Source organism: Hippocampus bargibanti, linkage group LG03 (genome assembly GCF_051943395.1).
Source record: "Hippocampus bargibanti isolate YZ-2025 linkage group LG03, ASM5194339v1, whole genome shotgun sequence".
Taxonomy (NCBI): Eukaryota; Metazoa; Chordata; class Actinopteri; order Syngnathiformes; family Syngnathidae; genus Hippocampus; species Hippocampus bargibanti.
In genome coordinates this window covers 31813287-31837932 of record NC_142736.1, presented here as the reverse complement: position 1 = coordinate 31837932, position 24646 = coordinate 31813287, and the positions used below count along the sequence as shown (strand labels likewise).

General features: G+C 41.4%; 1 protein-coding gene across 7 annotated transcripts in view; it reads left to right on the top strand.

Annotated features, from left to right (window-relative positions):
* akap13a (A-kinase anchoring protein 13a) overlaps positions 1–24646 on the top strand; it is a 121418-nt gene that overhangs the window by 43456 nt on the left and 53316 nt on the right. For all 7 annotated transcript variants that reach the window (XM_088993093.1, XM_088993094.1, XM_088993091.1 and 4 more), the window contains 5 exons: positions 581–764; positions 4913–5102; positions 5188–6400; positions 8292–8368; positions 22909–22963. In XM_088993093.1, the coding sequence (XP_088849219.1) occupies positions 581–764; positions 4913–5102; positions 5188–6400; positions 8292–8368; positions 22909–22963 (1719 nt within the window). The remainder of the gene's footprint in view (positions 1–580; positions 765–4912; positions 5103–5187; positions 6401–8291; positions 8369–22908; positions 22964–24646) is intronic.

Sequence of the window (24646 nt, the reverse complement as noted above, 5' to 3'; positions counted from 1 at the left end):
ATATCGCAAGCTGTCAACCCAGATAACCAGAACACAATTGATGAGGAACTAGATAAAATTATCACAGAGAAAGCAACCACAAAGGATCATTCCTCGAGATGGTGAAAGAAGAACGCTACGTTCCTCATCAAGTGTTTAATACTGATGACTCCATTCCCTCAAGCCATCAATGACCATCACAAAGGTAAATAAAACGACTTTATTGGACAGTACAGTTTATTTCTTTAATCATAATACCATAGCATGTGTATTTTACATAAAAGAAGGTATATTTTGTGTAGTTTTAAGGTGTAGAAAATTAGAAAGTAGAAAATTAGAAAGTAGAAAATTCAGTTTTATGGGGACCTGGGAACGGATTATTCTCATTTTAATGCCTTCCTATGAGAAATTAATTTTTGGGATAGACACTTTTCGCCTTACACACTCTGTCTGGGAGGCAATTAAGTTCGTAAGCCAAGGTATCACTGTATAGTCCTTTTGTGTTCACCGCTGTATTGTGCTGGATGTTCCATCCCCCCCAAAATATCGATACACAATATGCAATTTCCATTCTGGTGTCTCTCATCCTTTTTTCTTGTAGATCAGCATCCACGCGAGACCCTGCTGCATTTTTCGGCCAGGCGAGGCTTACTCCGCGTCACGCGTTTCCTCCTGTGGCAGCCGGGGGCCAGGGACGCGGCGCGGTTGCTGAATAAGCAGGGCCACACGCCCGCTGCCATCGCAGCGCTCCGGGGTGACGCCAGCCTCCAGCAGCTTCTTGCACAGTGAGTCTCCGCTGAGTTGGTGGGCTCCTCACAGCCGCTACAAACTTTGCTAAGTCTCCATGTAAAATTGTCCAGAAACCTTGTGATACTTTAAAAAAAAAAAAGGCAACGGACTGATAAGTAAAACTCAACATAATTAAGTGAAATGACTGTGTAAATGTATGTAATGTATGTATATATATATGACTCGTTTTAACTCATTCACTGCCAGACGATGTGCAAAAGTGTGTCCACTCCAGTGCCAGGGTTTTTGTCATTTTCACTCAAATTGCAGGACCCACAGAATATTGAGTTTTAGGACTACATAAACATTCAATGCAGCGTAAGAAACATTAGACTATCTTCTTTCATCAGAAAAAAAGAGTTAATTCCTAAGTTATAAATGTTTGGAGTTATCTGTGCTTGAAATGGGGCCGGCTGTATCAAAATAGCATACAATACATATTGGTTTAGATAGCGCTTTAACAACAGCTGAAGCTGTAACAAAGCGCTAACATGGAAAAAAGGCACATGCTGCCCTCTCGTGGAAGGGAAAAAACATTTCCAGAGGTCTAGCCAGCGCTTTATCAGCACCCCCGCAAGAAAAAAACAAAACCTAAACAAATTCGGGAATGGCGCTGCACGTCACACTTTTCAATTCCGGTATACATTCGGGAATGGCAGCGAATGAGTTAATAAATAAAATGAATGTATTATTATTATTATTATTATTGTTTTTATTATTAATAGTATTGTTGTTGTTGTTATTATTGTTATAAATAACATGATAAAAATAAATGATGTAAAAACAATTATAAATGCTAACCGAAAAGTGGCTAAATACAAAAGTAAATTAATCAATGAATAAATAAATAATGACATCGATGATACACTTAAACAGCGAAATAGGTAAATTCAAAATGACTGTAATAAATGAATGCACAAATGCAGCACAAAAACAAATATGGTATTTTATTATGTAATATTAAATGTATTATTACATGTATTATTACATGTATTATTAAATGTATTATTATTATTATTATTATTCCAGCTATTTCCCACACTATTAATTTGTATTATTTATTTATTTTTTTATAATTTGGCTGGTCCGACAACTTACCCTGTTACAATCGCCCTTTATTGTTTCTTCCAGAAGGTTTTGGTCACGATCCAAACTTTATGCCAACCGCCTAATATAAAGTAGAAGAAGAAATAAAGACAGCAGAAGAAGAACTCACTACCAGTCAAAGAACTGTAGTCATGGCAACTCCTGTTGTCACGTAACTCTACTGTACCGCTGCCGCAAGCTTGTACTGTCTGCCACAGAACACGGACTATTTTAAGCACACAAAGGCACAAGAACTAACCAGGACTCCATCTTTGGCAACAGTGCGATGCGGGATTCTTATTAACGTAAGCCATTTAAAACCAAAAGGACAAACTTTTCAGAGTTAAGAAGCAAAATTTTGTCCAACAGTCTTATCAAAACTGTGTGTGAGCCTATTTCTGAACACACCTGTGAGAAAAGGGATTTTGGATGCGAGACTGAGCTTGACTGTTCAGTTTTTGTAAAATAGATTTCCTTCATGAATATTAATGTATTATATTGATACAAACAGAATCTCGCACTTCAGAGTTGGCATTCATGTCAAGTGCCAAACCAAAACACCTTTTGCCACATCACAAACGCTTGTCCGACATCGTCATCATAACATTCATTTTTACAGGTCTTATACTCACCAATTACGCCACAAAAATCAATAGACAAATCGATTATCCAAACAATCCTACAAGCCTAAAAATAACATTATTATCTTTCCTCACTTAAAGGACAACCTACACCATTTTTTTGTTTCTTAACTGACATCAGAAATATGTTTTATAGCATCTAAAATACCCAAAACACGCAGGCTGATATTTTTAGTCAAATGCAAAACACCAATAAAAATGACTTAAAGGGTCCCAATACTTCGACAAAATGAGCTCCGAACTGAGGATTTTCAGAAAGTCCCGCCCCGAGTTTGTGACATCACTATTGGTCACACACTGCCTTGCTCCAGAATCAAAACAATGGCTTCAGAGAGTTCAGATTCGAGATTTTTTCTTGTTACTCATCCAGTTATAAATATGATTCAAATAGTTCTGAAGAGGAAAGCATAAATGTTTACCAGCAATTAAAGAAGTCCTTTCGGATCAATTTGAGCCATCAGGACTCCAATGTATCATCCCAGAAAATGCACAAGATTGTATGTGACTTAAACTGTCTCGCTGGAACGGCCACAAGGTGACAAGTTGGTCGATTATGGATGGCAGCGAACCTTAAACCCTCTTTGAGGGCACACTGGAAAGGTTCTCCTGAGTATTTTTCCACGCCGAAACCATAGCAATGGGAAACTATCTTGTTGCACAAAAGCCTTGGTTACGACTTTTCTAATGATGTGTTTACCACACACACACACACACACACACGTCAGCATGCACGTCATCTTCACAGATTTAACCGGCAAAGGGGCTGGCATGTGTTCCCCCTTCCTCACGCCAGTGCACTAATGAGGTCAGATTGTCTTTATTGAGTGATACGATGCGGCCATTTGCTAAATGAACTGAGAGATGGCTTCAAGTAGAGATGGACCTTCTCCTCTCTCCACATAAATCTCACCGCTTTGGCGCTTTTAAGCGCCGTTGGAGCAAACCGCCTGTTCTTCCTAATCACGGGTAATGAAGTTTTCCACATGACACATGAGGGGTGAGGTCACTGGTGACTTCAGGAGCTAAACGTGGTCCACCCAACGTTGCGCAAATGGTGCCGTCTGACTGGAGGATGTTCTCCACTTTTTCGCAATAACTACTCACAAAAAAATAGAAGGACCAGAGAAGAAATGGGTCCGAAGGGATCCGGGATATAATCTCAGAAGCTCCCACTGGAAAGTTAATAAAACAATAGACCCACTTATCCCTGCACTAGTTTCCACAAAAAACGATGAACATGTACAGTGATACCTCGGTTTACGAACCCCTTGGCTTACGAACGTTTTGGTTTACGACGTGAGTTTCAACTTTGATAGTTCAAAGGCAGAGTGTAGACTGCAAGGTTAAAATATCCCATCAATCAGGCTCCACAAACAACCCGCACAAGCCATCTGTGCATTTTATGCAAAAAGCTATCAACCCAGCTAAACAGAATACAATTGATGAGGAACTAGATAAAATTATCACAGAGAAAGCACCTACAAGGTATCATTCCTTAAGATGATCAAAGAAGAAGGTTACGTTCCTCATCAAGTGTTTAATGCTGATGAAACCAGCCACTTCATTCCATCAAGCCATCAACGACCATCACAAAGGTAAATAAAACGACTTTATTATGCTGTACAGTTTATTTCTTTAATTATAATACCATAGCACATTTATTATACATAAAATAAGGTATATTTTGTGTAGTTTTAAGACTTAGAAAATTAGAAAGTAGAAAATTATGTTTTATGGGGACCTGAGAACGGATTATTCTCATTTTAATGGTTTCCTATGGGAAATTTATTTTGGGGATACACATTTTTCACCTTACACACACTCTGTCTGGGAACCAATTAAGTTCGTAAGCCAAGGTATCACTGTAATGATATTAACGGGTGTTTAATATTCATACGGTAGCACAGTCACAACGGGCCTCTGAGAAAAACTGTAACAACAATATGGTCAACGAAAGAAAAAAAAAGAGCTTGACACCCCTGACAAAAGGCAATCATACATTTATATGGGATCACAGAAATAATGGCCTCTCAAGGGAAACCATAACTACGATGTGCCCCGTGACGAAAATTAGTTTGACACCCAACATGGTCATCGCATTCCATTAAAAATTGATGATCACTTTGAGTATTTGACACAAAAAAAGGGCGTGTGAGGGCTCATGGATCCCCGCTTGCAGCTTTAATGACAGTTTTCTCATTGCATGACCCACTATCTTTGAAACGGCTAAAATAAGACTTGTTGGCAACCACAATGCCTTTCTTTGCTCTCGCTGTAAATGGATTACGGCAGAAAAAAGCGTATGTGTTTCTTGATGCAGATCAGCTGACATCACTGTAAAAACTCTGTCCTTGACGGGCCAATCGTGGCTCAGCTCTTTCCTTCGGGGGATGATCAAAGTGTGTATTTCACGGCAGGGCTGCGACAGACGCCGAGTCGGACCGAGGGCCCCGGCTAGTTCACCCGGCGGTGACGGACGCCCGTGTGGTTTGCCACCGTTCGGGCTTGCACGCCCTGACTCAAAGCGTGTACCCGGGCCGCGACCCGCCGAGCCTCGGGCGGACTGTGGAGCAGCTTCTGCATTTGACGAGTCATCTCCACGCCAAGGTGAGTGACCCCCGGCTCAGTTTGTGTCAGCGGCGTAACATCTTATTCAGTCACACTGTGCTGTTACCGTCATCTTTTCCCGCAGAGATTGTCTGTGCTGGAGTTGCGCTCGGACTATCTGCATACGGCCGCCGAGTGCCACGACGGTGTCGAACTAGAGACCGTGAGCTGCCCACAAACAAATCCGCCGGAAGACCTGGTTAGAAACGGCGCTACTGGATACGACGGCGAGGACAACAGAAGCGTATCCGGAGTACACCCTGGGGGCCATGGCCTAAACCCCACCGAGGATTGGGTGTGTCTTGAGTCTGAGAAGGCAGATGGAAGGAAACAGCCCGACACGGCGCAGAACTTGAGTTTGTATGAAAGACAAGAGCGAAGGAGCCCGACGCTTGTGGAAAACCTTCAACTAACAGGGTGGGGTGAGCAGGAAACTGATAAAGAACGACGGGAGGCCACAGTGGGAGCGGATTTATCTGGGAAGGAAGTAAACGGTATATCTGAGAGCACAGAGGAGGAAAGCAGCGGAGTTTTAGTCAGCATGGGCCAGTCGCCGTCATCTGACGCTTCGGTCCAGGACTGTCACCGGGATGTCTTCGGTCCGGACCTCCGCAAAGGAAACTTCATAGCCGAGGAGGAAGTTAATAGCGAGACTTTTGTCCGAGAGGACTTCCCACCTCCGGCTGACTCTGATGATGTAACCCTAGAATCAGATGTTCCGCCTGCCGGAGAGGGAGAACCTCCGCCAGATGTAAACAACTCGGAACAAAACCAGGAAACAGCTGGTCAGGATCATACGGCAGAGTGGCAGCAAGACCCTGATCGGCGGACTTTATGTCAGGAGTTAAATCCGATTGTGGATCCCGGCGTTTCCACGTCACCTGTTGAGGAATATCCAGAGGACACCGAGCGCTTGCCTGAGAAGATCGTCACATCTGAGATTGATTTGGGTTTAACCCAGCGACTGTCCAGTGACGACGACGTCAGCTTTCAGTCGGTTGGAAGCTGCGCGACTGACGTCTTCCACCCCACCGAGGAAAGTACCCTTCAGCCAACTGAGGGATTCGCTGCTGAAAAAGTGGACCCAAACATGCATTTACAAACATCAACAGAACCCACGGCTAGTCCGGAGGAAACCCACCCCACTTTAGAAGCCGGCTTTCACACAGAGGAGCGTCCCGAGAGATCCGAGGAGACAGGTGCTCCAGGACCTGCCGAGACTGATCTGTCGCTCGCCACAGATGTTCCAGCGGGGATGGTGGAAGAGGTCAATCCCAGCGCCGCTGACCCGAATGAAGGTATGTATGAAGTTCAAGTCACCATTAAAAGCAATGATGACGTGTTTTCCCGAGAAATATTGTACAGAAATTATAACTTTTTCATTACCATTCATTAACTCATTCACTGCAAGACATGCAAAAATATGTCCACTCCGTTGCCAGGGTTTTTGTCATAGTTTTTGTTATGAAAATAGCTGAAGAAACCTTCTCATCGATGGACCACTCCTATACGACTGAGAGCTTACACAGATGAATGAGTTACTGTTTAGCTACACTATCTATTACCATTTAGTCTTTTTTTCGTTTGAGTGTTTCTGGTACATTGGAGTATAACGTGTGTCGAATTGCATACAATTCTAAACACTAGGGATCACTGTATATGGCATTTTTACGTCGAACACCCTGGTCTCATGATTGGCATATGTTTCATCGCAGCATCCATCAACAGTCCCTATATCGCGTTTACCCGGGACCTTGTATTCTAAACAGAATGAAACGGAATGCCCAAACACAGCGAAAAGGTTACAGTTCCCATTAAACGTTTGTTCCACATGTACAGGCAAGACCGGTCTAGCTCATGTCACACTTCAAACAGCTGAACAGAGATCTTCAGACAGACTGGGAGGGAAAAAAGTGAGAGAAAAGCATGCCAACTATGAAAAAAAGGACAAAAACAGTCTAATCAGAAACCCATCTTGATGAGAGAGGACTAAATACGTGAATGGAAATGTGGGGATTTCAAAAATGTTCCTGTTTTTTAAATTTATGAAAATTTTACCTTGGCATACGAACTTTACCATGGCATACAAACTTTTTTTCATACACTGAGCTGCCTCAATGAGTGATGTGTCGTTCGCGAACGAGCCTGTGCTTCTAACAACAAACTGCCGACTGTTTTTGTCCTCTATTCCCCGCCCCCAGTCTTCGGTTAAAGCCACGTGAAAAGCTATCAACCCAGCTAAACAATACAATTGATGAGGAACTAGATAAAATGTTCGCAGAGAAAGCACCTACAAGGGATCATTCCTCAAGATGGTGAAAGAAGGTTACATTCCTCATCAAGTGTTTAATAATGATCAAACCGGCCACTCCATTCCATCAAGCCATCAACGACCATCACAAAGGTATATAAAACGACTTTATTATACAGTATAGTTTATTTCTTTAATTATAATACCATAGCACATGTATTATACATAAAATAAGGTATATTTTGTGTAGTTTTAAGGCTTAGAAAATTATAAAGTAGAAAACATTTATTATACATAAAATAAGGTATATTTTGTGTATTTTTAATGCTTTGTTTTATGTTTAAATCATGTTTTATGGGGACCTGGGAACGAATTATTCTCATTTTAATGGTTTCCTATGGGAAATTATTTTTTGGGATACACACTTTTCACCTTACACACCCTGTCTGGGAACCAATTACGTTCGTAAGCCAAGGCATCACTGTAACACCAAATTAGAGTGATACTGCTCATCTAAGGGATAATGAAGCATATGGGGCCATTGATAGCAGTTGCTACCTAGCCAAATATCTGCCTTTAGTATAGTAACAAAACAACATTCTAGTGCACAGTTGTCAAAGTCAAGGCCCGCGGGCCAAATCCGGCCCGCCACATCATTTTTTTCGGCCCGCGAAGGCAAATCAAACTTGTTAAATTCCATGATGATTGCTAAAATCTGAGCCAAAATTTCATATTTTTGGATGTCAACCACAATAAAAGTCATTATTCTTGACTTCAGATTTGAAAACGAGTTATTCATTAGTGTGTGTGTGTGTGTGTGTGTGTGTGTGTGTGTGTGTGTGTGTGTGTGTGTGTGTGTGTGTGTGTGTGTGTGTGCGTTTGTGTGTGTGTGTGTGTGTGTGTGTGTGTGTGTGTGTGTGTGTGTGTGCATTCTCCAGTAGGGCAGGTGATCATGTCAAAACACGCCAAGAACATTTGTGGAACTGGGGAAGTAGATGAGACCGACTCCTCCATGGTAAGTCGCCAAAGTGTACATGTGCCAAGTTGTATTATCATCATTATTATTATTATTATTATTATTGTCATTATAATTATGCTGATTATTATCGTGCTTATCCTCATGAATGAATGCCATAAGCAGTCACACAAGATAACATAGCATAAACACTATTGATTTCAAAAATGTTCAGGGTACATGGGGTCAAAAGGGCAAACTTTCCGAATGACCGGACGTTCTGGTTCTTCCGCACCGACCTCATCCGTGCGACTATACCCGGAAGCTTTTAGATAAGGCAAGATAAGAAAAGCTTTTAAATCCAAATTGCGCTTGGAATTATATTAATAATAATAATAATAATAATAATAATACATTTAATTTACAAGCGCCTTTCTGAACACCCAAGGACACTTTACAATAAAACAACAATACATAAAACCATGAATAAAATGATAAATAATAAAATAGCAGATTAAACTAGACCATGAGAGCAAGTTTGAACAAGTGGGTTTTGAGGTGGGATTTGAAAGTAGGAAGAGAGTCAAGATTACGGATGTTGGGTGGAAGTGAGTTCCAGAGTTTGGGAGCAGAGCGGCTGAAAGCTCTGCACCCATCGTGGTAAGAGCGGCAGAGGGCATTATACAGTATTTCTTATCCAGTACAGTTTATTTCTTTAATTATAATATGATATCACATTTATTATACATAAAAAGGAGGAAGGCTACGTTCCTCATCAAGTGTTTACTGCTGATGAAACCGGCCACTCCATTCCATTCAGCCATCAACGACCATCACAAAAGTAAATAAAACAACTTTATTATACAGTACAGTTTATTTCTTTAATTATAATACAATATCACATTTATTATACATAAACTAAGGTATATTTTGTGTAGTTTTAAGGCTTGGAAAATTAGAAAGCAGAAAATGATGTTTTATGGGGACCTGGGAACGGATTATACTCATTTTAATGGTTTCCTATGGGAAATTAATTTTTGGGATACACACTATTTGCCTTACACACTCTATCTGGGAACCAATTGAGTTCGTAAGCCAAGGTATCACTGTATGTCCATTTTTATCCATCACCTGAGTTCACTCTGATAACTGGCAGACAAGACAAACGCACTTTGAAAATGTCATTGTGAAGAAAAAAAAAAAAAAAAAGTCCCATTCCGTATGAAAGTGATACTTTTTTTTTCTACTTACTTGGTCCAGCTGTCCCACTCATTTTTATACCCTACCTTGCGTTTAAGAAGAAGAAAACTAATGAAAAATAACAATGTAACTAACAACCAGGTTCGATTTTTGATACATGTCACTTAGCATGTCGGAGTGGCAATCTTGTGAAAGGCGAAGAGGGAGTAATGAGGTGAAATATGCTCACATGCATTTTTAGAGGCCAGCGACCGATTTTCAGCCCTCAGGATGTATTTTCCTTTTGACTCATGCAATCGTTTTTTGGGGGATTCTGTGTGCAGCGTACTCGTACCGTGCAACAGGATCTCCCCTGCTTTCCTTTATTTATGCACAAGCACATGGAGGCCATCATCTCCTTGAAATGTTGCTGACTGACAGATTCCTCAGCAAGCCGAAAGCCCGAGCAGCTTTCCTCATATTCCAGTCTTGCGGTTTTACATTTTTTTTTTTGCCTCGGAAAGCCAGATGTTTCCTCGCCATGCTAGTAATCCTCATTCGCCAGCAGAGAGCACCCTCGCCGCGTAGACTCTTCCCTCCCACAACAGCGCCTTCTTTCTTGCCGTATGATCTGTTATAAAGGACAACTGACATCACTTTTTTTTCCTAACTGACATCAGAAAAATGTTTTATAGCATCTAAAATACCCAACACACGCAGTATTATATTTTTAGTGAAATGCAAAACACCAATAAAAATGACCTAAAGTGTCCAAAATCTGCAAAAAACTTGCGAATTGGGCATTTTCAGAACGTCCCGCCCCCTGTTCGTGACATCACGCCAAGACGTCTTGCATTGCTGGAGAATCAAAACAATGGCTTCAGATTTGGAGAATATGCTTTCTTGTTACACATCCAGTTATGAATATGAGTCAAATAGTTCTGAAGAGGACAGCATACATGTTTGCAAACGATTAAATAATTTATTCCGTGTCATTTTGAGGCAATAGGGGGGGGGGGGGGGGATGTTGCACCCAAAACAGGCAGAAGATGGCGACAAACGTGTGTAATAATAATAATACATGAGCTCCGTGTGTAATAATAATACAATGCTCAATGGGCTCAAATGTTTTCAGACCAAACAAAGTACCGTAAAATGCATTGCCGTGATGTGATGAAAGGACTGCTGCAATTTGTTCTTTCTCAGTCAGGGGCGTTCCTTCAGTGACGTAACTCATCACCAACTGAAAAACAAGACTTCCAGAATATTCAGTGCGACTCTTAAAACATAAAATATAGCTATATGCGGTGGAATCTTTGTCAAATGCGCTCAGTAGAAGTCATTAGAAGTCATTTTACAAATTATGGACACAACTTGTCCGAAGACGGACAAGTCCTTTAAAGGACAACCGATGTCTCCAGACAAGTTGTGACTATAATTTGTCGTTTTATACCCAAAAAAGGACACATTGTAGCAGTCCTTCCATTACGTCAATGCATTTTGCTGTACTTGCTTGGTCTGAAAACTTCGTGTTGCACCAAAAAGAGGCAGAAGAGGGCGTCAAACCTCCGTGTAAGGAATTAATCAGCCTGTGGAAACGGGCTGATTAATTCCTTACATGGAGCTTTGTCGCCATTTTCTGCCTCTTTTCTGGGACGCTACGTTGCAGTCTAGATGCCTCAAAATGACACTGAAGGATTTCTAATCGATTGCAAACATGTATGCTTTCCTCCTCAGAACTATTTGAATCATATTCAGAACTGGATGAGCAACAAGAAAGCATATTCTCCCAATCTGAAGAAAAATATTAGTTGCGTGTTTTGGGTATTTTAGATGCTGTAAAACGTTTTTCTGATGTCAGTTAGGAAACAAAAAAGTGATATGGGTTGTCCTTTAAATGTGCTGCATTTTCATTGAGGTTTCACACTCTGCAGTCGGAGCTGTATGATCTCACAGTGGAACAACCGAGTTATTCCCCCTTCACCCTCCTCCTCCTACACATTACGTCACAACAAATTGATCGAAGCAAAGATCAAGGTGAACACTTATTAGTCGGCGCCGTCAGCTTAATAGCTCTTTTGCGTGCGAGACCAGATCATCTCTGTTGTGATTTATTTGACACAGTAACGTGTTGCCGGAGCAACGCTTTGAATTACGATCTGGTGTGCGGCGTTGAAATATGGAAATCGCATGGCGCTACAGCATCTCATGAAACTTAAACGAGCGTGAGCATATCGAATCGCTACATAAAATAAACAAGCGTGGAAATCATTGCGACGGTTAAAACGCAGAAGGGCAGTCGCAGCTGTTTTGCTTTTTGTGTATTTGTGTGTGAGTGTGTGTATGTTGTCCCCTTCCCCTAGAGTACCTCCAAGCATGTATTGACTGATGACACACTATTCTGTCAGATCAACACCTTTGAATTTTCTCGGTTTACTTACATTTCCCAAGGTAGAACAGAATAGATGTCAAATTATTCTCTTTTGGCAGGATGATCGATGTGAAGAATGGGTGTCGAGCTCTCAATGGGAAACGTCTCTGTGCATAAATGCTTCGACATTATATATATATATATATATATATATATATACAGTAAAGTCTCGTTATATCGATATTCAAGGGAGTCCGAAAAAATATCGATATAACCGGGACTATCGATATATCCGACCCTGTTTGCATGTAATTTTCTCCGTGCGTGCATAGAAATAGTATCGATATAACCGGGACTATCGATATATCCGATATCGATATAACGAGACTTTACTGTGTGTATGTATATATATATATATACCTTGGCTTACGAACTTAATTGGTTCCCAGAGTGTGTAAGGCAAACGGTGTGTGTCCCAAAAATTAATTTCCCATAGGAAACAATAGAAATGAGAATAATCCGTTCCCAGGTCCCCATAAAACATCATTTTCTACTTTCTAATTTTCTAAGCCTTAAAACTACACAAAATATACCTACACAAATACATAAATACACAAATAAATACGTACATAAATAAATAATGACTCCAGAAGTCATAGATTTAATAGATAGTCATAGATCACAGGTGTCAAAGTCAAGGCCCGCGGGCCAAATCCGGCCCGCCACATCATTTTTTTTCGGACCTGGAAAGCAAATCAAACTTGTTAAATTCCATGATGATTGCTAAAATCTGAGCCAAAATTTCATAATTTTGGATGTCAACCACAATAAAAGTCATTATTCTTGACTTCAGATTTGAAAACGAGTTATTCGTTAATTTGCTGTGTGCTCTATATGTAATATTTGAAGGGATTTAAACATTCTAATGGGTTCCCCAAATTCATAACGGCCCTCGAGAGGAAACCATAACTACAATGTGGCCCGCGGCAAAAAAATCACTTTGACAACCCTGTCATAGATAGATAGAAAGAAAAAGTGTATAAAACAGTGGTGAGACCAGCCATGATGTTTGGACTGGAGACAGTGCCAGTGCCACTGAAGAAAAGACAGGAAGCAAAGCTGGAGGTAGCAGAGCTGAAGATGTTGAGGTTTTCTTTGGGAGTGACCAGATTGGATAGGATCAGGAATGAGTACATTAGAGGGACAACTCATATTAAAGGCTTTGCAGAGAAAGTCAGAGAGGCCAGACTGAGATGGTTTGGACATGTCCAGAGGAGAGAGAGTGACTATATCGGGAGAAGGATGCTGAGCCTTGAACTGCCAGGCAAGAGACCGAAAGGAAGACCTTAGAGGAGGATTATGGATGTGGTCAAAGAGGACATGAAGTAGCTGGTGTGAGAGAAGAGGATGCACAAAACCGGGATAGATGGAGGACATTGATTCGCTGTGGCGACCCCTGAGGGGAGAAGCCGAAAGGAAAAGAAGAAGAAGTCATAGATTCTTGTCATCCAAAATCACCATCCATCATCCACGCTCTTCTGGGCTTAAATAATAAATGAATAAATGAAATTCTTGCGGCGGTGTGACCAAGTCTGCGTTACACAGCGCTTTGGGAAATTAACAATGAAGGTCTCGCCGGTCCCGCTGGCTTTTGTTAGATATGAAAGAAGTCAAAGTAAGTCAAGCGAATCAGCCCAGCGGATGTTGGCCGATTTTCACCGCAGGTGACGGGGCACCGGGAGGTGTGACGAAAAAGATTTGGGATTCTTATTTATTGGGTGGCTTTCTGACAAGCTAGGGAGTTCCTCGAGGGGACCTCAAATGGGACTCTGCAGTTCCCAACCATTTTTGGCCACAGAATGGCAAATATATCCTGCAGTACAGTGATACCTCGGTTTAAGAACCCCTTGGCTTATAAAATTTTCGGTTTACGAACGTTAAATTTATGAAAATGTTACTTTGGCATTCAAACTTTTTTTCGGGATACACACGGAGCGCCACAATGAGTGATGTGTCGTTCGCGAACGAGCCCGTTCTTCTAACAACAAAGTGGCAGCCGACTGTTTTTGTCCTCTATTCCCCGCCCCCACTCTTTGGTTCAAGCCACGTGATTGGTCAAGAATGCATCAGTGAGGTGGGCGGGGATGGGTTAAACATTAAAGAGACAGGCAGACAACAGTGAGCGAGTTCCAACTTTGATAGTTCAAAGGCGGAGTGAAGACTGCAAGGTTAAAATATCCCATCAATCAGGCCCACACAAGCCATCTGTACACCTGATGCAAAAAGCTATCAACCCAGCTAAACAGAAAACAATTGATGAGGAACAAGGTAAAATTATCACGGAGAAAGCACCTACAAGGGATCATTCCTCAAGATGGTGAAAGAAGAAGGCTACGTTCCTCATCAAGTGTTTAATGCTGATGAAAGCGGCCACTCCATTCCATCAAGCCATCAACGACCATCACAAAGGTCAATAAAACGACTTTATTATACAGTACAGTTTATTTCTTTAATTATAAAACCATAGCACATTCATTGTACATAAAAGAAGGTATATTTTGTGTGTATTTAGTTTTAAGCCTTAGAAAATTGAGTTGAAAATTATGTTTTATGTGGAGCTGGGAACGGATTATTCTCATTTTAATGGTTTCCTATGGGAAATTAATTTTTTGGGATACACCCACTTCTCCTTACACACTCTGTCTGGGAACCAATTAAGTTCGTAAGCCAAGGTATCACTGTATAGCCCTTTTGTGTTCACCTCGAGTCTATCAAAAGGCTATGTTGAAAACGGAAGTGATGTGCAGTAATTAATTCTTTTTTGGGTGATTTTGGAAGTTTTTATTACCTCATCTGTTTGCACGCAGTCACATTTTGACCCGCAGAGCTAAAAACACATTTTAAAGGACAACTGACGCCTTTGGACAAGTTGTGTCCGTCATTTGTAAAATCACTTCAAATGACTTCTACTGAATATATTTTACAAAGATTCCACGACATATAGCTCTATTTTACGTTTTAAGACTCCAGCTGAATATTCAGGAAATCTTGTTTTCGAGTTGATGACCATGCCTGATGTCTGGAACGCCCCTGACCGAGAAAGCGTGTGTTGATGGCAAAATTAGAAGGAAAACACATAAATAACGCAATGGTGAATCGTTGTGTGTTGCACCAAGACTACTATTTGATACGCACGGGGGCTATGTCAATGTGTCATCGATGCTGATCAAATTGTTGGCACTCAGCGACTGCGTTGGCAGTTAGCATGCGCCAAACGCTTCGTTTCTTTGGCAGGCGAGACATGCCGGGACCAGAAGTTGTAGGGCGTTCGTGTTGGGGAAAGAATATGATGTTGCCACAATGTCCCTGTCACCTGACGCACCTCCCATCTTGTCAGCCTCTCTTCTCACGAAAACGGAGAAAAAAGGCATTTGGATTTCCATCTGTTGCCATTGTTGTCCTGGTTCCGCCGATTGCAATTTTTTGCAGGATCTTGTGGGATTACAATTCTGTCAGACCAAGAAGCGTATTGATTCAGAAGAATAGAAAACGCTGTAAAGTTAATCCGCTGCCGTCCCACTGTTTGATGACACATCATCGGGAGCAGCCAGGAGTTTCTTCCCTCAAGGATATTGTGGATCACTCTTGAGGGAACGCCTATTTGAAACGCCGGTAATCTTCCGAATGCTTGGCAGCCACTCAGTCGTGTCACCCCCGCCACCCCTTAGTGATAATAACCAGTGAAAAATGCCATTTCTCGTACCAAAGCTGTGATTACGGCGGGTCCTCTAAGGTCAGGATGGGGAGCTGGTCGACCACAGAATTGTTCAGATGTGGAAAGAATTGTCAATAGTCCAAATCCGAATTGTGCAAGTCGAGCAAGGTTTAGGTTCACAATTTCAGGTCTGCTAGTTTCAGGTTTCTACCGTATTGTACGCTGTCTAAAGCGCACCCAAAAGCCTTGATTTTCTACAAAAGATGACCCTGTCCCTGATACGCAGATGCACCTTAGGCAGTGATACCTCGGTTTACGAACCCCTTGGCTTACAAACAAACTATTTTTCGGGATACACACGGAGCTGCCACAATTAGTGATGTGTCGTTCGCGAACAAGCCCATTCTCCTCACAAGAAAATGGTGGCCACTGTTTTTGTCCTCTATTCCCCGCCCCCAGTATTCGGTTAAAGCCACAGGATTGGTCAAGAACGCAGCAGTGGGGGGTAAACATTAGGCAGACGACAGGGAGAGAGTGAGAAAATACACACACACACACACACACACACACACACACACACACACGATAGGGAGACGACAGAGCTTGAAACAAAAAAACAAAAGTGAAATGGTGAGAAAATGGAGAGAAAACAGTGAAATTTGGACTCATTTCAAGGTAGAGTGTAGTCTGCAAGGTTAAAATATCCCATCAATCAGGCTCCACAAATAACCTGCACAAGCCATCTGTATACTTGATGCAAAAAGCTGTCAGCCCAGTTAAACAGAACACAATTGATGAGGAACAAGGTAAAATTATCGCAGAGAAATCACCTACAAGGGATCTTTCTTCAAGATGGTGATAGAAGAAGGTTACGTTCCTCATCATGTTTAATGCTGATGAAACCGGCTTCTCCATTCCATCAAGCCATCAATGACCATCACAAAGGAAAATAAAATGACTTTATTAAACTGTAGTTTATTTCTTTAATTATAATACAAGAGCACATTTTGTGTAGTTTTAAGGCTTAGAAAATTACAAAGTAGAAAATTATGTTTGATGGGGATCTGGATGTTAGAACTACACAAATGAAGAACTGAACCAGAAGAACAACATTTAACCCAACACTGGGAACGGATTATTCTCATTTTAATGGTTTCCTATGGGAAATTAATTTTTGGGATACACACGTTTCACCTTACACACTATCTGGGAACCAATTAAGTTCGTAAGCCAAAGTATCACTATATATGGGTCTGGGTTTATCTGAGCTTGAAATGGGGTTGCTGTACAAACGGCAAATGCTGCAATTTTCGATTCCGGAATACATTCGTGAATGGCAGTAAATGAGTTAAAGGGCTTCCATTTAAAATGTTTCTTGATTAGGAAAACCCAGGATCCTTTAGTGGTCAGATGTCCTCGCTTTGTCCTTCCCACCACGTGCCCTTGGGAGCCTCCCTTTGGGGTTTCCTAATTGTGTCAAGTGATCACACAATGGCCAAAGTGTCATCTGTCCAACTGTATACGAGCTAAGTGTTGTGGTGGACTGAACAAGACAGAGTGGGACATTCACTGAGCCCAGGAAGAGGTGGTGGGGGTGGGCCCCAGTTAGCCAGAGGCCGGACTCGGGTTTTTGGGAGGGAAAGAAGAAGAGGAGGAGGGCGCAGAGGCTGCCTCCTTGTCCAGATGTTAAGCGCAGCTCATCGGCTTTCCTTTCCTCTCGGTTCGCTTTGGATATATTTTTACATTTTCGGGAAGGAGGAAATCATGTATGAACGCCACAAGCGGAGGTATAGCTTTTGCGCTAAGGGCGACAGGGCCGTCAATGTGGTTTTGATCAAGGTAAGACCAACCGAAAAGTTCTTTTTTTTTGTGGCTGGTAGCGTTGAGAGTCTGCTACAAACCTCTAGAGGTTTCAACTGCGTTTTCACGCAAAGTTCCATGCATGTTAAGCTTCTCAACCCTGTTTCGAACTGTGGAACAAACAGTAGTGGAACTAATGTCGATTGGGGATGCTGCCAGGGACTTGATCTGGTTTAAAAAAAAAGAAAACGCACACACCAGACTACAGGCAGTTGGTGCATACTGCATTTAATGGTTTTCGGGCCTCGGTGGGGTTGTTTGGTCGTGCTAGCATGCTGTTAGCGTGATGCTGAGCCCCCTCTGAGGTGCTGTTACATGAAGGCTCTGTGCGGCACTCAGTGTAATGATCTCTCAAAGTGCAATTCTTATTGCTAAAATAAGGGTTATTGTTTCAAATCTGGGTTTGGAGCCGATGTTCGGGTTTAAAATGAATATTTGGGTTTTGAATCAGGGGTAGGTTTTCAAGTTAGGGTTTCAAAATTTGTTTTGTTTGTTTTTTTTAGATAATACTAGCGCAGCATGTTCTACCGGAGACAAATTCCTTGTGTGTTCTCCATACAGTGATACCTTGGCGGCTTACAAACTTAATTGGTTACCAGAAAGAGTGTGTAAGGCGAAAAGTGTGTATCCCAAAAATATATTTCCCATAGGAAACCATTAAAATGAGAATAATCCGTTCCCAGGTCCCCATAAAACACAATTTTCTACTTTATAATTTTCTAAGCCTTAAAACTACACAAAATATACCTTATTTTATGTATAATAAATGTGCTATGGTATTATAATTACATAAATAAACTGTACTGTATAATAAAGTTGTTTCATTTACCTTTGTGATGGTTGTTAATGTTACCAGTTTCATCAGCATTAAACACTTGATGAGGAACGTAGTCTTCTTCTTTCACCATGTTGAGGCATGATCCCGTGTAGGTGCTTTCTCTGCGATAATTTTAACTAGTTCCTCATCAATTGTGTTCTGTTTAGCTGGGTTGATAGCTTTTTGCATCATGTGTACTGATGGATTGTTGGGCTTTATTGTTGTTTGTCTTTCCTATTGCAACCCAAAATGGGGCCATTTAAAGCTTGAAGCAGGATGTATAGAATCTTTTTCCACTGCACCTCACTTTTTCCTCCTGTTTTAAGCACTGTGTGTGCGATTGTCCGTGACTTGTCATTCAATAATGATGCCGCTCGTCCTTTGCGTTCAACTGGCTCATTGTCCTCATTTGGTGTCATTTTAGACGTTTGTTTTGATGATTATACCTTTGCCCTTCATCATCTTATATTCACATCTCATCATCATCTTATATTCACCATGTTCTCTCTCTTCTTTGAAAATCCAATCGAATGGAAACATGGGAGAAAGTGACACATCGGCAAACTATTTGCGGCTGCCTGTGATTCACAGTCGTAGCTGGGGTTTATAAAGGATAACCGATTGCTCCGGACAAGTTGTGTCCATAATTTGTAAAATCACTTCAAATGACATCTACTGAGTGTATTTTACAAAAATTCCACGGCATATAGCTCTATTTTACATTTGAAGACTTGCACTGAATATTCAGGAAGTCTTGTTTTCGAGTTGGTGACGACTGTTGGTGACGTCTGGGACGCCCCTGACCGAGAAAGCGACACAATGCATTTTGGGTACTTTGTTTGGTCTGAAAACTTCGTGTTGATTGCGAAATTAGAAGGAAAACATACATTATGTGATGGTGAATTGTTGTGTGTTGCACCAGGACTACTATTTGATACAAGTTGACTCAAATTCCCAGCAGACAAATCAGACCATTTCCAACAGAGCTTGGGCGCCATCTTGTGCATTTTCTTGGACGCTACATTGAAGTCTTGACGGCTCGAATTGATATGGGAGGACTCCTTTAATCGATTGCAAACATTTATGCTTTCCTCTTCAGAACTATTTGAATCATATTCACAACTAGATGAGTAACCAGAAAGCATCTTCTCCAAATCTGAAGCCATTGTTTTGATTCTAGAGCAAGGCAAGACGTCCTGGCGTGACATCACGAACAAGGGGGCGGGACCTTCTGAAACTCGCCGTCTCCGAGGTCATTTTAAAGTAGTTCTGGGAACTCATTTTTATTGGTGTTTTGCATTTGACTAAAAATATCAGCCTGCATGTTTTGGGTATTTTAGATGCTATAAAACATTTTTCTGATGTCAGTTAGGAAACAAAAAATGATGTCGGTTGTCCTTTAAGTCTTGTGCTGGGTTTCAATTCAGGTGTTAGGGCCCCGTTCCAGGTTAGGATTATAATTTCAACCAAGGATTTAAAGATTTCAATTTCGGGTCTTTAACCAAGGTTTTCTAAATGAAGATTTCAAGGTGGAGACAATGTTAAAGACATGCTCTGCAAGTCAGGCTGTTGCTGTTGTCACATACAGACATCACGAGGAACAAAGACACGAGAACGACTTGCTGAACCGGGATGGGGGGCAAAGCCCAGCAGCCGACATTTCTGCATGTTGGTTAGCATAAAAAAACGCATTGACAGTTAGCCCTAGCGCTAAAGTACATGATGATGATTTGTTTTATGGGCACCAAGATGCTTGGATGTGAAATGCCGGCTGGAGTAAAGTCATTTGGCCCAGAGCCAGACGCCGCTGCTATTCCGAGGAAAGAGAAAGATTTTAGCCCACCGCTCTGCTTCATGTTTTTATTCCCACGCTATTTTCTCTTTGGCTTTGGCTCTTGCTCTTGCATCTTTTCACCTCAAACAGAAGCTGACATCAGCAACCGGTTTCAAGTTAAAAAAAAAACTGACTCAAGTGAGGACGGTGGTGTTATACACACTCGGAGCAATTCTCATAATAATAATAATAATAATAATAATAATAATAATAATAATAATAATAATAATAATACATTTCATTTTAAGCGCCTTTCAAAGCTCTCAAGGACACTTTACAGTCACAGGCAAGCATAGGTACTAAATAAATAAAATACAATCACAAATAGAATACAATAAATAAAATACAGTTATAAATAGAAACAAGAGAAAGAGCTACACAGAAAATATGATTCTAAATAGGTCGGTTTTGAGATGGGATTTGAAGGTGGGAAGAGAATCCATGTTACGAATGTTGGGAGGAAGTGAGTTCCAGAGTTTGGGGGCAGCGCAGCTGAAAGCCCTGTCCCCCATAGTGCTGAGATGGGCAGGGGGGTATACAAAGGTGGAGGGAAGAAGAGGATCTGAGGGAACGAGAGGGAATAGAAATTTAACCCACCTCATTATCATTCTCATTAACAAGTGAAATGTAAATTTCTCTACTGTGAGACTAATAAAGGCAAATCCAATCCAATCATTATTATTATTATTATTATTATTATTTTTTATTAACACAATAATTGTTGGGTCCTGAAATTTGAGTGACCATGACAAAAACCCTGGCCCTGGAGTGGACACACATTTTTTTTCACGTCTTGCAGTGAATGAGTTAAGAACCACCTCCCTCAACCCACCCGAATCGTCTCTCTATAAATTACTTCAAGATGGAAATTGGAATTAGCGCTAACTTCTACCGTTGCCATTTCACTTTGCGCGTGCACATACAGCGTGTGTCAACAGCTAAACTGGCATGTTTGTTCCGCCTCGGGCTCTGTTGTTTGATATATGAGCACGACTGTATGTGATGTTGGCGCAGGCATCTATCTGTTTGTGTTCTTTTGGAGTTTGCAAGTACGCATGCCAATACACATGGCTCTTTGCTGCAGAGGCGCTTTTCTCAACAGACACGTCGTTGCCATCCCACATGGAAGTCATTCTTCAAGGGTCACGCTCGTGATCTTGTTTTTTCCCCCCTCTTTGGTGTCTGCTTAATCAATGACTGTACTGTTTTATTATATTTTTAACTTTGACCTGACAACACCGCTCTGTGAGTTTTCTCATGGGAATCGGGCACTTGCATCCAAATAAGCACATGTGTTTCATGCCGTGTTATAGCTGCGGTGCTTAACATACTTTTTTAAAAAGACACATTCAATTCAGTAACAAATCGTTACATGAATCATTCTGTCCAAGTAAATTCCATATAAGTCATACCTCGGTTTACGAACCCCTCGGCTTCCGAACTTTTTGGTTTACGAACGTTAAATTTATGAAAATTTTACCTTGGCATATGAACTATTTTTCGGGATACACACGGAGCTGCCACAATGAGTGATGTGTCGTTCACGAACGAGCCCGTTCTCCTAACAAGAAAATGGCAGCCGATTGTTTTTGTCCTCTATTCCCCGCCCCCAATCTTCGGTTAAAGCCACGTGATTGGTCAAGAACGCAACATTAAAGAGATAGGCAGACGACAGAGAGAGAGTGGAGAAAATGGATAGAAAACAGTGAAATTTGGACTCGTTTCAACTTTGATAGCTCAAAGGCAGAGTGTAGACGGTAGAAGGTTCAAATTCCCATCAATCAGGCTCCACAAAGAACCCGCAAAAGCCATCTGTGCACGTGATGCAAAGAGCTGTCAACCCAGCTAAACAGAACACAATTGATGAGGAACTAGATACAATTATCTTTCTTTAATCAATTGCAAACATGTATGCTTTCCTCTTCAGAACTACAGTAAAGTCTTGTTATATCGATATCGGATATATCGATAGTCCCGGTTATATCGATACTATTTCTATGCACGCACGGAGAAAATTACATGCAAACATGGTCGGATATATCGATAGTCCCGGTTATATCGATATTTTTTCGGACTCCCTTGAATATCGATATAACGAGACTTTACTGTATTTGAATCATATTCATAACTGGATAAGTAACAAGAAAGCCTTTTCTCTGAATCCGAAGCCATTGTTTTGATTCTAGAGCAAGGCAAAACATCCTGGCGTGACGTCACAAACAAGGGGGACCTTCTAAAATTCGCCATTTCCGAGGTCATTTTGAAGTAGTTTTGGGACACTTTAACTCATTTTTATTGGTGTTTGGCATTTGACTACAAATATCAGCCTGCGTGTTTTGGGTATTTTAGATGCTATAAAACGTTTTTCTCGTGTCAGTTAGGAAACAAAAAAATGGTGTTGGTTGTCCTTTAAGGATGACTGTCATGCAAAGTCAACGTTTGTGCAGTTTCCATCATCGTTAACACCAAAAGTCTATTGAGTCCAGTAGCCTGTCAACTCTGAAAACCACCAAGGCGTTTACTGCCAACTGCGCAGACGACGAGGTGGCAGTTTTGGGAGGGGTACTTTTTTGTACTTTGTCACTACAACCAGCATTAGCAGCACACGCATACTCACGCACACATCTGCTATACAATCATACTGATCACATATGAAGAAAAGTCTCGTGTGTTCATGGCCCACCACCCCCCGCCCCAATTTTGGCATCCGCCTCGCTGTCCCCTCCTTTTTTCCGACACTTCCAGACCGCCGCATCATTCTGTCTCGCGTGTCACATGTTGCTGAGGTTGATTTGGTGTCTTCCTGTTTTCTCCCGTTTCATAGATCCACCGCGACGGTGAGGCGTCCTTACAGCAGCCGCTAGACGCTCAACACTCGGGTAAGACGAATTTCTCTGATGTTATTTTTTCGGGGGGGGACTTCAAAGTGATTCTACACGGCAATGGTTACATGTTCTACTTCCTTGTTTGATACTCGCTTTGTCATCTCGATCTTTGTCTTTGCTGGTAGTTAATTGGCCCTGTGACTTCCCACATGTTCAAATGACACCCGACCACAAGTGACAGACACACTGACTGACTGTGAGGCCTTGGGCTGCTTTGTCTTGCTAAGAATGAGTCACGTGACCCCTCACCTCCCGCCTGTCTCTATGACATTTTTTTTTCACGCACTACAGTTTTTCAATTCCTTTAATTATAATACCATAGCACATTTATTATACATGAAATTAGGTGTATTTTGTATCGTTTTAATGCTTAGAAAGTTAGAAAGTAGAAAATTATGTTTTAATGGGACCTGGGAACGGATTATTCTCATTTTAATGGTTTCCTATGGGAAAATATTTTTTGGGATAGACACTTTTCGCCTTACACACTTTCTGGGGACCAATTAAGTTCATAAGCCACGGTATCACTGTAATGCCAATATTTTTTCCCCCAAGCATAACATCCATTGTTGAATGAATGAATGAATGAATGAATGAAGGAATGAATACCGAGAAGTCAAGTCATTCATTGGACCTATTGCAAATAGCAAAAAAAATGCCTATACAGTGATACCGCAGCTGACGAACTTAATTGGTTCCCAGAAAGTGTGTAAGGCGAAACGTGTGTATTCCAAACATTAATTTCCCAAAGGAAACCATTAAAATGAGAATAATCCGTTGCCAGGTCCCCATAAAACATAATTTTATACTAAATAAGCCTTAAAACTACACAAAATATACCTTATTTTATGTATATTAAATGTGTTATTGTATTGTAATTAAAATAAATAAACTACTGTATAAGAAAGTCGTTTTATTTACCTTTATGATGGTCGTTGATGTAGTTGCCTCTTGATGATATCCGAGTGAAGTAGCCGTTTTCTCGGCAGTGATACCCTCACTCACACTGTCCCCTGCTAGCCGCTTTTCGTTACTCCAAATCAACAGAAGTTTTTCAACCTCTTCTATTGCCCTAGACAGTTGCTTAGACAACACAGAAACACCCTTAGCCACACGTAGCAATGGTCGACTTAGCATACTGGTACTGGGGCGCTAGGTCACACAAACGCACACCTCGTTGGTGTTTCTCGATGATCTCCTTCTTCTGCTCGACTGTAATTTTGTTTTGTGTCCTCTTCGGCTGAACACTAGCCTGTGGTGGGGTCTTTTTCGGTCCCATAACAGCAAAAGTATCCTTGGTAACCACGCATGCCACGTATGCACTCGGAGAAAGGGTATGTGGAAAAGTAGCCCGGCAGCCACAGTGGCGCTGTTCGGCCGTGTGGTTTGGTGTTCTTCCGCCCAAAAGTAGTCCACCAGCCATTGTGGCGCTCCGTGTGTTTCACGAAAACTAGTTTGTCTGCCAAAATTATATTTTTGCGAATTTAATGTTCGTAAGCTGAAACGTTCGTTAGGAGTTTATTTCATCTTCTCTTTGTAATGTGGCTCATTATTTGAAGGATAGAAAGTCCTCACTACCATTGTCTCCCATTCGTTGTAGTATGCCCACAACCATTACACTGATGTATATGTGGAACGGTCGTGGCTTGGAATTCAAGCGGATTTACGTGGGACAGG